The following is a 14,685-nucleotide window of genomic DNA, read 5'->3' as shown; positions in this document are numbered from 1 at the left end:
AAGAAAAAACTAAAGGATATAATTGTAATTGATGTTTAAACATTTATTTTTATTTATGAATTAATGCTTTTTGGGTCCCACTTATTCTCTTGCTTAGTTATTTTTAGCAACTTTCCCCATTTATCACCGTGAACAGATCCAGCCATCCCAAGCGCCGCCGTGCTCATCATCATCATGGACGACTCTCCTCCATTTCTTTTCCCTCTCGCGTTAACTTCTCTCTACTCAGTCCTGCACATATATGTCCGGCCAGCAATCTTTCTCCTGTTTTTCACTTGTAGTAGATTTTCTCTGATTTTTCTCTCTTAGAACCCTATTCTTTCTCTCTGTACGAGATATGCATTCTACCATTTTCTCTTTTCTTATTTCAGTTCAGCATGAAGCTTGGAGTCACAATTTAGATCTCCTTCATTTCTTTTTTGTTGGAGGAAAAACATTGTTACAGGATGAATTGAGAAGAAACGTGATAGACATATCACATGAGCTAAGAAATAGAATAAGTGGGAACCAAAAATAAAAATAAATGTTTAAACATCAATTACAATTATATCCTTTAGTTTGTTCTTTTCCAAAAAAATAACACAAGGGTTTTTTTTGGCTAAAGTAAAAGGTGCACCTTGCTAAAATAGACCTTCATGTGGGTCTATTGTAGCAAACCCCATATATATATATATATATATATATATATATATATATATATATATATATATATATATATATATATATATATATATATATAGCAACAAAAGAAACTCTTAAACTAAACAACAAAATCATATATTGCAAACATAGATAAATAATAATAGGAATGAGATCACATCAATCTATTAATCACTACATATTTTCCTAATTAAACTGGATAATATATCTCTTCCTAATTAAACTATAAAGGCATTACAATGAGAAACATCAATCTCTTAATTACTACATATTTTCGTCCAAACAGCCTTCACAATTTATCTTTTTCTTTCGGAAACCTTCATAGGTTGTGTTAACTATCATTCCAAAGGTTATGTCCAATGCTTCCATAACAAACCGACATAAGATAAAAACAAATCTCAGACAACAAAGTTGAGGAATACATAAACCAAAAACACACCTCTAACAACTTTCACTATTATTAGGAACTAATCGTTTATTTTTTGTTTCTGTTTTATACAAATTGTTTACCACATATCTCTTATATATGTGATTATGCATTTGGTGCCGGCACTTTATCTATTTTTGAGACTTTCAGCCAAATTTTGGCGGCAAAACTCTATCCTTTGACTCTTCTTTCTTTGACCACTAATTTTTCATCCAAGTTAGAACCAATGAGAAAAAAAAGAAACAGAAAATCAAACCACTAAATGACATAAATTGGCTTAAAACTATATTATTACAATCAGAAGGAACTTGATCACGTAAACTCCAAACTTCATCAAAATAGATATTCTTATGCTTCAATTGAAAGAAACTTGATCACATAAACTCAACAAACAAAATCATCAGAGGTAACTGGTGCTACAAAGAAGTTGGAGTTGCTCAGGTACCGTTTGACCCGGCTTTTTTCAATTTGCTTTTTTTTTCCATTTTATTTTATTTTATTGAACCGATCCATTTAATTTTTTTAAATAGGGTCCATTTAATTTTATTATCTTTTTTTAAGGAATTTTATTATCTTTTTATCACTTATATATATATATATATATATATATATATATATATTTAATTTCAATATTGTTTAATCATCACAACCTCACAAATATTTTTATTTCCTTTCTTCAACCTCGCAAACACACACACACACACACACACACACACACACACACACACACACACACACGTTAGCGTTTGGAGTAATATTTTATGTTTGTTTGTCAGTTTTTTTGTTACGCTAATGCGTATAATTTATTTTTAGTGTTGTAAAATGCATATAATTATTTTTATAAAATTTTGATTTCAATTAAAGTACAAGTATAGATGCCTAAAAAAATTATACTTATATATATTTAGCACCTTTATATTGTAACAAACTATGCATATCTTTTTCTTATTCAAAAAATTTAAACATATCTTTTTCAATGACACCAACAATGTAAAAAATATTCCTTAAAAAAAAACAATGTAAATATAATAATATAATATAAATTCTTATCTTTTTGAATGACACAAAAAATATGGTATTCTTATAAAGAAAAAACCAACTATTTGGATATTATTTATGTTATTATTTGAGCCTCCTTAAATTATTTCTCCTATTCAAATATTTAGCAAGTCTTTTATATGATGATACGAATTTGTATTCATGTTAAACAAAATATATGTCATTGAGTAAATATAGTATTTGTAAAAAAAATATCTTTTATATTTTCAACATTTTTTCCCTTCAAAAAATATTTTAAACATTTTTTATTTATTATGTTAATTCATAATAAAGTCAATGTTTTGTCCGCGTGAGCTTAACTCAGTTGATAAGGACAATGCATAAATATATGCAATGTCCGGGGTTCGAACCCTGGACAGCACCAAAAAAATAATATATTCAAGGTTTTATACAATATTTTTCCTAACAACTTTTAACATAAAAATAGCTTTAAAACTGGAGGAGAATCGGATATTTATCAATATTGAGAGAGGGAGTTAAGGCTATCATAAGTAGGGGTGTGGGGGGGGGGGGGGGGGGGGGGGGGGGGGGGGGGTGTGTGTGTGTGTGTGTGTGTGTGATGAGAAGTGTAAAATAGAAACAACAAATCAATTAAACCTGTTGAGATAGGTATGCAACTCCATTCATATCCCATACGCACGTGTTTTGGAAACATGAAGCATTAAACCTGATCATTAATATTTACTATGCAAATGAGGCAGACTTTGATTTTGACGTGGAAATAATTTGGGATGTTGATTGGTTAGTTTCAAAATCATATTTAGTTCAAAGAGGTATATGGAAGGTCAAGTTAAATGTTTCAGAGTTTAGTGAGTATTTAGGAGTTGAGGGTGCATTTAATGCTGGCTAAGGAGGGAAATTCTGAAGTGATTAGGGCTAGCTTCCAGCATGGCAAGTTTAGCTTTTATAATAAGGGATTAGGAATGCAGATGATACTAGAGAAAGAAAGGGAGTTGGAACTACTTATTTGTGATTTGGTTGATAAAGTTCGTTTTGGGTAGAAAGCTATTGAAAGGCTTGGTTTGTCGGCAGGAAAGACAACTGGTTTTTCTGATAGGCCACCATCTCGGTATGGCTCATTTGAGGATTCAAGAAGTGTGGATTGACCTCGATTACGTGGCACAGGTGATATGTCGATGTGCCCTACTTTGATTTCCCCTTCTGGTAATTCTTTGGGTGTCTGGATGAAGGCAGAAAGCCTGTAATTTTATTAGAGTGAATCATCAACTTCGTCCTTGAATTTGCAAGGATCAATCAAATATGTCCTCCAATTTATCAAAATATCCAATTAGTCCTTGAATTTGTCAACTGTCAATCAATTTAGTTCCTCCGTCAAGTTGGGGTGTTAACGGTGCTGACGTGGACCATTAACCTCTCACATGGCTTGCCATGTCAGATGCCACACATGCAAAAAATCCTTGGTATGTTCATGGTCGTTATAAAAAAGGCTCTTTCTTCCCCAAATCTATAAAATCGGAACCCTAATTTTACAATCTGTAATCTACAATCCAAAATCCCCAAAATTTCTTCCATTCATTAATGACATCATTCTTCCCCAATTCTAAAAACTTCAAACCCTAATTTTTTTTTTATTGAATCTGAAATCCAAAATCCCCAAAATTTCAAGCAAAATTGTTCAGATTGAATCTGAAATGATGGGTGGTGGGCATATGGGTAAATCAGTTATCAAGGTTGAGATTCATCTTCAAGCTCTATGTTTAATAGTGATGTGAGAGTGTTTGAATGCCGGTGTCCCATAATTTGTGGTGTAAGAAAAGTCAATATTGTCAAAAACCCAGGAAGGCCTTTCTATGTTTGCCCTCTGCCAAAGATTTATTTAACAATGGTTATGTGATGTCAGAATGGTTTGTTTAATGGTGATTGATTTTGAATTTTCTTTGTATAAGATGATGATGATAATTGTGAATTTTTTGTCTGGATTGATGAAGCTGGAGAACTAGGATCTTTAAAAACAATGGAAGTGGTGCTGGTCATGGAAAAAAGGCAAGATTGATGGAGAAGAAGGTTCAGTCCATGGTTAAGGCTAAGGAAAGTGGTAATGAAGAGGTTTGGAGGGCAAGGTTGATGGACAAAGTTGATTGTGTAGGAAGTGAGCTTAGGTTAGGTTGATTACGTATTTGATAGTCATAATTTACTTGTTTGAGTTTTTTAACATGTTATTGTATTGTACTAGGAGTGTGTAATGTTATAATGAAAAGAGGTTGAAGATAAATGAATGTAATCTTTCAGTCATAATATTATCATCAAATTAGTTCCTAAATTATCTGACTAACTATCAAATCGTTCCCTACATTGTATGAAAATACAAAGAAAGTTGTCCAACTCAATCTTTAGATTGATTATTGTAGTTTGATTCGGTTTTGCTCAAATTAATGAACACCTCTATCTATTCGCTTCAAGTCTTAAATTGCAAGCTTCCTTGACCTATCTCAATTCTCTTCCCTATTCACTTGTTTTCTTCATCACTAGAACTTTGTTTGTGTTATTTTTCCTCTTCAATTACTAACAACACTAATCATTATTTGTTCCTTTCACCATGTTTTCTATTCCAACGACATATATTTTCAACCTGTTTTTATAACATATTTATCACTAACACTGTTCAACATAAAATTAACACTTATAGTGACCTCACCGCCGCTAGTGAGGTCATTGTCGTTTTTCTGTGATTAGTGAGTGATGATTTACTCTAATAATCTAACTTTCTTGTCTCTCTATCTTTTGAACGTTATTTTTTTTTAGATGAATTTTTTGTTGTTGTTTAAATGTGTTTTGTATCTTCGTCATTTCTCACTTTTATTGATTTCTCTTCTTCTTGGGTGAAGATCCTCTCCATTTTAAGTTCTCTCCATTTGTTCCATTACCAAAAATGGAGAGGATCTTCACCCTTCTTGTTGATACAATTATTGAATTTCTTCTTGGCATGGACAATGGTATCTGACAATTTCTTTTTTCTTTTAATATATATATATATATATATCAACGTATATTACATATCTAATTGTACTTTATGTATCTAGGTATTAGTATTTACGATTAAGATTGTTTAGGTTTCAATTGTCAAATTAAATCATCCTTTGGTAAAGACAAATGTCAAATAAAATTTTCCAATTTTTTACGTTTTAATTGTCAAATATATCTTTTAGATGACGAATTCATGGAGATTCGACATAATCGATAGAGTGGTTCTCCTCCTTCTAGCATTAATGATATGGTGTAAATCAGTTCATTTGTATTCGATCAATCGGTAACCGTACACAAAACTTGATCTGTCCAATAAGAGACTGATGTAGGCAACGGTGACGGAAAGTACTCCAGTATGGTGGCGATGAGTCTTCGCGGTGAATGAAGGGTGCATACAGGCACGTTAGCACTCCAACGCTAAAGTCAGTATTGGAGGAGTGTGTAAAAAGTGTGGAAAGGGTGAATCATACCTTGGGGTGAAGCTAAGCCACCCTTAAATAGACGTGTGTGAGAATAATTGCTTCTGTGATATGTGGCGCATGATTACAAGGCGGTTAAAGGACACATTTGGTGTCTGATGCACGGAGGTGTGTGCTTTAGTGAGGTGATGTGCACTGATGTTGGTGTGTTCCTTATGTTGACGCTCCTTAGTCTGGTGGGCATTTAGTCCAATTTTCATAATTGGATTGGCCTTTTGGCCAACATGATTCATTAGTACAGTGGTGCTATGCTAGATCACAGCGGAGGTAATGCACCAGTGAGAGTGCAATGATGTTACAAGATATAGTCTCGAGATAACTCTCTAGTAGAGTTTGATAAAGTCTTGAATGAATATGTCTTTAAAATGATAAGGGTGTTCGCCAGTGCTATGTTTGTATGTGATAACGTGCATATAAAGTTCTTTGTTTCCTCAGATTTGGTGTGGATTATGGGTCATTTGACCACAATATATCGGGCCGAAGTCCATCCTGAACAATTTATTTTTTAAAACATTTTTTTATATGCTAAACTTATCATTAATATACTTTTTTTAAAAATAATATCATTAATATACATTCCTTCAAAAAAAAAAATCATTAATATACATGCAGGATAGGATAGTCCTCGAAAAATAAAATGTAGGATAGAATATTTTAAATTTGATATATTCCCTCAAAAGAGAATTCCTAATATAAAATTATGATGTGTATATATACTATGTGTTAGTTCGATTCTTTTTTTTTTTTGACTGGTTTAATGCATTATAGTCAACATTTTAAAAAAAGGAAAATCTTGTCAAAAGGATCATTTTAAAAAAAGGAAACTAACTAATTAGAGATTTTATTCCCATTCAATATTTTTATTTTCATTTATTGTAGTAATCCGTTCTAATCACTATAAATTGACTGTATTAGGTGTTGGTTTTCCACAATGAATAGAGAAGAAAAGATGGCTACTAACCGAGTGCTTTTCTTCATTGCATTGCTCTGTGTTGCATATGTTTTGACTCCAGGTAGATTTACTAGTTACATAACTCAATATTTTTTTATTTCATTTTTGTATTTTTTGTTATAATAACATTGAAAATTTATAATGTAATCGCATTTCAAAAGAGGAGTTTGAAATGAAAACCCTATTTTTAGTTCAAGATTACGGTTTCTTAAAATATGTAGAATACGAACATAATCTATTCACATTTCCTATCTTAAAGAGAATTTTGGAAATAATATAATCATGTTTATTTGTTAACCTTGTCAGATTGTAAATGATCATATGAATTCAAAACTTCAATGTGCACACATTTGCTCACAATATTCTATCAATTGTAGGAGGAGCAATTGATTCAGCAATTGATGAAAATCCTTTTACTGATTGCATTGGCCAAGATCAATGTCCAGATAATGACCAGTGTAACGATGATTGTAAAGATAGTCATTATTTTAGAGGTGGCAAGTGTATTGCAAATCAATGTTGTTGTATACCTGGATAATTGCACTAGCTTCTCAAATGGGTATTTGTAAACACAGTCTTTATGACTGACACAAAAATAAGTTAAAAAATAAATACAATTATTTCAATTTTAAATAGCAATGTTATAAGGATTTAATTTATATGCATTTATCGTTATTTCACACATATATTGATAGGGCTGAGCATTGGGCGGTTTCGGGCCCAACTTAGCCCAGTCAAATGAAACCAAGCAGCCCAATTCCGCCCAAAGAATTAAGAATTCTGCTCTCCCCCAACACAAAACGCTCGCGCCTAGCTGAAATTACCAATTTACTTAACTCACGCAAGTGTTAATTTCCAGCGTGAGTTAACTCACGCAAGTGTTAATTCCTGCGTGAGTTAAGTTGCGCAGCGCATGTTAAGATGCGCAGATTTTAAACTTAACTAACGCAGGGGTATTTTCGGCATTTCATCTGGGCGCGAGCGTTTTGTGCTAGGGGAGAGCAGAATTCAAGAATTAATCGGTTTTCACGGGTCTCGGTTTGTATGGGTCTCGGGTCCACCAGGTGGGTTCATTCGGTTATTAGTGGATTGTTGGATTTTGGTTGCCAAGCAACAAAGAAAAGAAGAACCTGTCATCAACACATAGCTTGTAACAGGATCTATATAGAGATTGAGATCGATCTGAAATCCATCAACATATCAAGCCAGATCGGTAACAACTTCAACAAATTCAAGAAGAAGAAGAGAGTGATGAGAAGAGTGTGAGGTTTGTAGTTCTTTCATAATAGAGAACAGTGAAGATAGAAGAAAACAATTTTGATATATGGTTTGGAATAATTTTGGAGTTCTCGTAACAATAATGAAGTGGAGTAGCGGCGGCTATGAAGGGAGATCTAGGGTTTGGAATAATTTTGAGAGAAGAGATGGGCTACAGGATTGGGCTTTGTCACTTTGTGTGCACTATGGAGTGAGAGAGTAAAAGAATAGCATTCTAAAGTTGATGTATCATTTACACACGGTCGGATTCGGATAGACCGAGTGAGTTTTTTCTAAAACCGACCCCAACCGTTGTAACCCATACGAACCTGTTTTGTGTTGGCCAGTGACCCGCATAAACCATTTGAACCCGCCCGAAGCACAAAATGTAGATTCGGTTTTTTCGGGCCGGTCCATATAGAGCTGTCAAAACGGGCTGGTCCATATAGGACTTGAGATTTTGAAAATTTTACCATAAACCCCTACACTTATACCTTCACCACTACAAATTATAAAATATTCAGATATTACCCTTTTTTTCATTTAACTTTTTATACAATTATGTTTCACCTCCACTTCCAATATTTCCGAATGCAGATGAGTTCACCCTACACGAAGAGTACATGTATATATTTCCAGAGACCTTTCTTGAACATTTCCGGAATTTATTTAAGTTTTTTTTTTTGGTGGCCGGGATTCGAACCCCGGACCTTGCATATTTTTATGCATTGTCCATACCAACTGAGTTAAGGACTTTTTTAAGTTTTCTGAACGCATTGAAAACGATACGATTTTAGAAATTTGTTCTATTATCGTTTAAATCCTTCATGGTATCGAAACCATTATTAAATCCTTAACACTACACCTATAACCAACACAAATGATATTTGCAGCATCGTACGAGATTTACCAAGGAAACAACAAATAAAATTCAATCCAAAAGGCCACATAAATTACCATATATGATAATAACATCCATGTCAGGGAAATCATTTTGAAGGAAATCTAGAACGTTCGGCAAAGGAAATCTAGGAAATCTTCGTAGGCCATGTTCATCCCCAACCCCATGGCATCACCGGTGAGGGAGAATGTTGTAAACCGGAAAGCTTGAGAAGTCTCTTCCGAAAACCATATCTCAACCCAGCAAAACACAAATCGAATATATCCATAAAATTTATGTTGATGCAACCCAGAAAACAATCGATATCCGCAACCCAAAAAACCAGATCTCAACCCAGCAATCGATGATGATGATGATGATGTTGATGCAACCCAGAAAACGGTCGGTATACGCAAACAGAAAACCATAACCGCAAACAGCAATTCTGTAACGGGAGAGGAACTTGATGAAAACCCAGGCAAACAGTTAAGTGACAAATGAAAGAAAAAAAAATCTAAATTGTTTTAATATAAAGGGTAAAATAGGAAGTTTATACAAAATGTAAGGGTGAGAGTATAGATGTAGGGGTATAGAGTAAAATTTCCATAGATTTAAATATTGAGCCCGAATTTTTATAGGACTTTTTACCCCGGCCCTAAAAAACTTGATACCCGTTAGGGCTAGCCCCAACGGGCCGCGGGTAACCCTAAAAAAAATCCTATAAATTATATATATTCTTTAAATAGTTTTTTGCTTAGTTGATTATCAAAGTGAAAATTCAATAAATTAACACACAAATATAAAAAGTAATATAAAATTTTATTTACTCGTTTCGTTGTTTATAATTTTAAAGATCGAATACATAAATATTTATAATCATAACGTATGTTATTTATTTAAAATTGCTTTCCTCGTCGTTTTCGTTTACGATGTTTGTACAAAAAATGTTTACAATTTTTTTTTCTGTGCTAGACATTATTTAAACATATTAAAAATATTATTTGTAAGAAATTTTATAGGAGTATTTTAGTCTTTTTTAAAAAAAAAATGTAATTTCTACAGGCTGGCCCGTTTAGCCCGCGGCCTGTGTAGGGCCGGACTCGGGTAGTATATTTCAAGCTTGTTTTTCAAACGAACTTTTTAATCCGGCCCGATAAATCCTGATGCCTGTTAGAACCAACCCTAACGGACAGGTAGCCCGTTTTGACAACTCTTCTTCTTCCACACCAACCTTTCGCATTCCTCCATTATTGATTTTATTCTATTCTTTCCTATATTTTTTCCCCACATTATCTTCAGGACTTCAACCGCGTAATACCGTAAATGTGCAATTCACCTACCACCACCTATTAGGCTATTACTTTAACCTCATTGTCTTCAATTTACTACTATCTCATTATTTTGATTTCAAGTGTGAACCTATGGTATGGAGTGTATGACACATAGTATTGAATTGGCATTTTTCAGAAAATATGTCGCCAAAGTTTGCGTAATATCATTTATCCACCACACGTTTAAGTTAAGGAACCTATGGTTTGATGTTTGGAAGTAATTGATTCAAAATTGATTTCTAATATCAAGTTGATTCCAATAATTTTATTTATTTCTTAAAACTTCAAATACAAAATAAAGTCACGATGAAAGAGAGAATCAATTATAAATTACTGGGGTACAAAGGACTAATAGAAGAAAAACACCAAAAATGTGCACAAATTGTAGTAGAAGCAATAGCCAAAAAAAATGCATGAAGTGTTTATTCATATTTATTATAACTTGAAACTGCAAAATTGGATGGGGTCACGATACGTTTCTATAGTTTACAACATTTCCAGATATGATATATGATGATGCGACAGTATTACATGTATAGGTGGTCTCTCGAATTCTCTATCAATTTAGCTTAGCCAACAATTTTACTTCAATCGGAAAACATTATTATAGACTGCCCTGGTGTAATTTACAAGTAATTATTTCTGTTTTAATTATGGAACTGTATTAATCTAACATAAGAGAATTATTCTAGACTGGTGTAATTTACTAGTAATTATTCTTCTTCGCTGTCTCATTCTACTTTAAATGAAGGACCAATTCTGTCAACAAAAATTCAAAAAATGTCAAACTATGCAAACATAATTTGGTAAAAAAAATTCCATCAAAAGAACATTCTGGGAAAAAATATTAGTTGAACTCTACCCATATTTGTAAAACAAAACAATTTTATATTATTTAATGCTTATCTAAAAAGTTATTTTTTTTTTTTTTTGAGTATTTAAGGAAGAGGTGTGTTGTATGGTGGAACAGTCGTACCAGCAGCAATTATGAAGTGCTTCACAATGTGCTTAGTCTCTTTCTTGGTTCTATTTGGCTTCTGGTTTCAGAGGTATGTCAATAACCATAGAATCTTCTTTTAAGTTACTGGATTTTGAGCTTTACTTGCTTGTTCTTTTAAGCTGCATTTTTGGGACACTGTCAAAATAAGCTTGAATGGTAATTCCATAGTATACTATAACGGTTAATTGAAGACTTGGATCCAAAACCTAATATGTTCTTCTCTTTTTGTTTTTGTATTCACATTGTCATTGTTTGCCACTGAATGTTGTTAAATGAGACTTATTAACATGATCTGGTTCATTATTCTGATGGATTTGTGCACATAAAATTCATTTTGGACCAAGGTCCTTGGAGTCAAATCCAGGAATTATCTCAAAATAAATTTCAACATTATGTTTACTGCTACAAATTTATGTTATTTTGACTTACTATTAAAGAAGCTTCAGTTTAGAACTATGTGTGGATTGATTTTTATACATCATAAGCATTAAGCAAGTTTTGTCATTATTATATTAGCCATAATTTATATTTGAATGTGTGATTTCAGTGTGTCATCAAGAAATTTATCTGAGAGTAACATACAGCAAGTAGGCTTGCCACCAAGAGGTTGGAATTCCTATGATGCCTTTTCCTGGATAATTTCTGAACAAGAGTTCTTACAGAGTGCTGAAATTGTTTCTCAGCGTCTCCGTCCACATGGATATGAGGTATAAATACTGAAAGGAAATATAGTTTATAGATGTTTTTACTTTACTGCATTATAGTACATTGGTTATAGATATAAAGATTGATTTATTTTTTTCTACCCATGTAGTTTGTTGTAGTGGATTTCCTCTGGTATAGGAAGAAAGTCGCAGGTGTTAATGTTAGTTCTCGTGGATTTGACGTGATTGATGAATGGGGAAGGATGGTCCCTGATCCAGTAAGGTGGCCTTCTTCCAAAAGTGGGAATGGATTCACTGAAATAGCTAAGAAAGTACACAGCTTAGGTTTGAAGTTTGGAATTCATGTTATGAGAGGGATAAGCACACAAGCTGTGGATGCAAATACCCCTATCCTAGATACAACAACGGTATTGGTTTGCATTTTTGCTTTAACTTGATCTTCTATTTATTGCTTTATTATGAACTTACCAGTGCTTATGCTTATGTTAGTAGATAAGCTCAAATGAGCAAATTCAAAATAACCCAATTCAAACATGCACTTTAATCTAAAACAAAATTTCTTATTGACCTTTGATGTCCTCTTCTTGTGACTTACTAGGGCGGTGCTTATCAAGAATCTGGTCGATTGTGGCATGCAAAAGACATAGCAATCCCAGAAAGGGCGTGTGGATGGATGCTGAATGGTTTCATGAGTGTAGATACAACATTAGGAGCAGGGAGAGCTTTTTTGAGATCCCTATATGAGCAGTATGCTGCTTGGGGCGTTGATCTTGGTACACGCATTACTAACTTACTGTCACAACATTTTTATCATATCATTGACAACAATCATGATGATTTTGAATTTACAAACTATCGCTTTATTATACATTCATGTATTGATTTGGAATTGCATTATCATGTACAAGAATATATAGACAGTTCTGCCTATGCTTTGCAGTAATTTTGAAAGATTTTATGACTTTCTTACAGTGAAACACGATTGTGTGTTTGGCGACAACTTGGATTTAAATGAAATAACCTATGTATCTGAGGTATTCAGTTTCAACTTTCTTACTTTCATCACTACTACTTGTTCTTGTAAAAACACTCAATCTCAATGTTTTCGCTATGATTATTTACAAACTTATCATACGACATGTCATGCCAGGTTCTCAGCCAACTTAATCGTCCCATTGTGTATTCTCTGTCTCCCGGAACCAATGTGACACCATCCATGGCCAAGGATGTCAGTGGACTAGTCAACATGTATCGCATAACAAAAGATGACTGGGATAAATGGGGTGATGTCAAGTCTCATTTTGATATATCAAGGTTATTAAGTTTTTTATACTTAATATCACTGTTTAAGATACTTTTATCAGTTTTGGATTCGGAATATGTTGCAATCATGATGCTGCTTCATTATTTATGTTCTGTTATTTTACCACCAATTCACCATATTACATAAATTTAGCTCATTAAATTCTGAATCAGGGACTTAGCTACTGCTAATATGATAGGAGCAGAAGGTTTAAAGGGGAGTTCATGGCCTGATTTGGACATGCTACCATTTGGATGGCTAACCGATGCAGGTGATTTGGCTCGGCTACAGCACTCTCTCTTGATTAAGAAACTTGCTGAAGTATGGATTTTTTTTTTTTTTTTTTTTTTTAATTTATAGATGCAAATGAAGGTCCACACAGGTATAGTAAGTTGAATCTTGAAGAGAAAAGGACACAGGTATATTGATAAGTAGCATAACTGAGTTACCCTCTTATATCTTTTCATGCAATGATGTGTTTGCAATGCCATGCATTATGATAGACTCGAGTGAATTCATTATTATATCACAGATGACTCTGTGGGCTTTGGCAAAGTCTCCCCTTATGTATGGAGGCGATGTGCGGAAGATTGACCCAGCCACATACAAAATTATCACGAATCCTACTGTGCTAGAGATTAATTATTTCAGCTCAAATAATATGGAGGTATGTGAGCCATCTAACTTTTTTTTGGTTGTAATAGTTTGATTGTGAGTGATAAACTTATCACGGATCATATCGTTTTTGTTGCAATGATAGCTTCCTTATGTTGATTCGGGTGGCATTCGCTCTTGGATTGCAACGGGAAGAAAAGGAGAAGTGTATTTGGCTTTCTTCAATCTAAATGAACAGAAGACACTAATATATGCAAAGACATCAGATTTGGCTAAGGTTTTCCCTGGCAGACGCATCGATTCCTGTCAAGGTAAAGAAGTGTGGAGTGGAAAGAATGTTGCAACAACGCAAGGGACGATAGTGGAAGTTCATGGATGTGCTCTGTTTGTTCTACATTGCACCTAAAAATGCGATTACATTATAAATTTTCAATGTTATTATAACAAAAAAAAAATCAAAAATAAAAGAAAAAATATTGAGTTATATAACTAGTAAATGTACCTGGAGTCGAAACATATGCAACACATGGCAATGCAAAGAAGAAAAGCACTCGGTTAATGCCAGTAGCCATATCCTCTTCTCTATTCAATGTGAAACTAGAGTCCATTTGTAGAGATTACTACAATAAATGAAAAAAAATTAAACGGGAATAAATCCTCTAATTAGTTAGTTTCCTTTTATAAAAATATTTTTTTTAAAAAAAGATATATTTAACCAGCCAAAAATGTTGACCACAATAAATGTGAAAAATGTTTTTTTTTATTGATTCCTTTTTTAAAAAATGTTAACTATAATACATTGAACCTGTAACGGCCATAATAAGATTGTCTAGAATTTTATTTTTTTTATGAGAGAATTAAGATTGTCTAGAATTATTACCCAGCACTAAAATTTCGTATCTGGATACATAAAATCTGTAACATCCCTCAGGATTAATTCTTTCTAATGTAGGATTAATTCTTTATGAGTCTTATTATTAATTCTTTCTAATGTAGCATTAACGACTGTATAGTTTCCTTTTTCATATCCTTAACCAGTGCCCCGGACGCACCAGTTAGCATTTCCCTTATT

The 14,685-nt window shown here is 33.2% G+C and overlaps 1 protein-coding gene and 1 long non-coding RNA gene across 2 annotated transcripts; both read left to right on the top strand.

The window, feature by feature from the left end:
- The first annotated feature begins 6,547 nt into the window (after positions 1–6,547).
- LOC146933589 (uncharacterized) lies at positions 6,548–7,195 on the top strand. Its single transcript, XR_015008426.1, has 2 exons — positions 6,548–6,623; positions 6,940–7,195. It is a non-coding gene; the product is annotated as an uncharacterized LOC146933589 (long non-coding RNA).
- Positions 7,196–10,935: 3,740 nt separating this feature from the next.
- LOC146933588 (alpha-galactosidase-like) lies at positions 10,936–14,210 on the top strand. The gene is made up of 10 exons (XM_085705393.1): positions 10,936–11,079; positions 11,578–11,737; positions 11,845–12,102; positions 12,294–12,468; positions 12,668–12,729; positions 12,846–13,009; positions 13,172–13,269; positions 13,359–13,417; positions 13,531–13,665; positions 13,759–14,210. Exons 1-10 carry the CDS (start codon positions 11,018–11,020, stop codon positions 14,017–14,019), a joined length of 1,434 nt encoding a protein of 477 aa, XP_085561519.1. The 5' UTR covers positions 10,936–11,017; the 3' UTR covers positions 14,020–14,210.
- The last annotated feature ends 475 nt before the right edge of the window (positions 14,211–14,685 follow it).

The sequence above is a fragment of the Medicago sativa genome, chromosome 4 (genome assembly GCF_051527215.1).
Source record: "Medicago sativa cultivar Bolivia chromosome 4, Bolivia_mono, whole genome shotgun sequence".
NCBI classification, from domain to species: Eukaryota; Viridiplantae; Streptophyta; class Magnoliopsida; order Fabales; family Fabaceae; genus Medicago; species Medicago sativa.
This window is presented reverse-complemented; position numbering and strand designations above follow the sequence as displayed.

What these genes read in the sequence shown, in the direction of transcription:
- LOC146933588 (XM_085705393.1), top strand. Translation starts at nt 11,018, where the DNA reads ATGAAGTGCTTCACAATGTGCTTAGTCTCTTTCTTGGTTCTATTTGGC. An exon ending in TCCGTCCACATGGATATGAG is followed by an intron (nt 11,738 to 11,844) that starts GTATAAATACTG and finishes CTACCCATGTAG; the next exon opens with TTTGTTGTAGTGGATTTCCT. An exon ending in CTATCCTAGATACAACAACG is followed by an intron (nt 12,103 to 12,293) that starts GTATTGGTTTGC and finishes GTGACTTACTAG; the next exon opens with GGCGGTGCTTATCAAGAATC.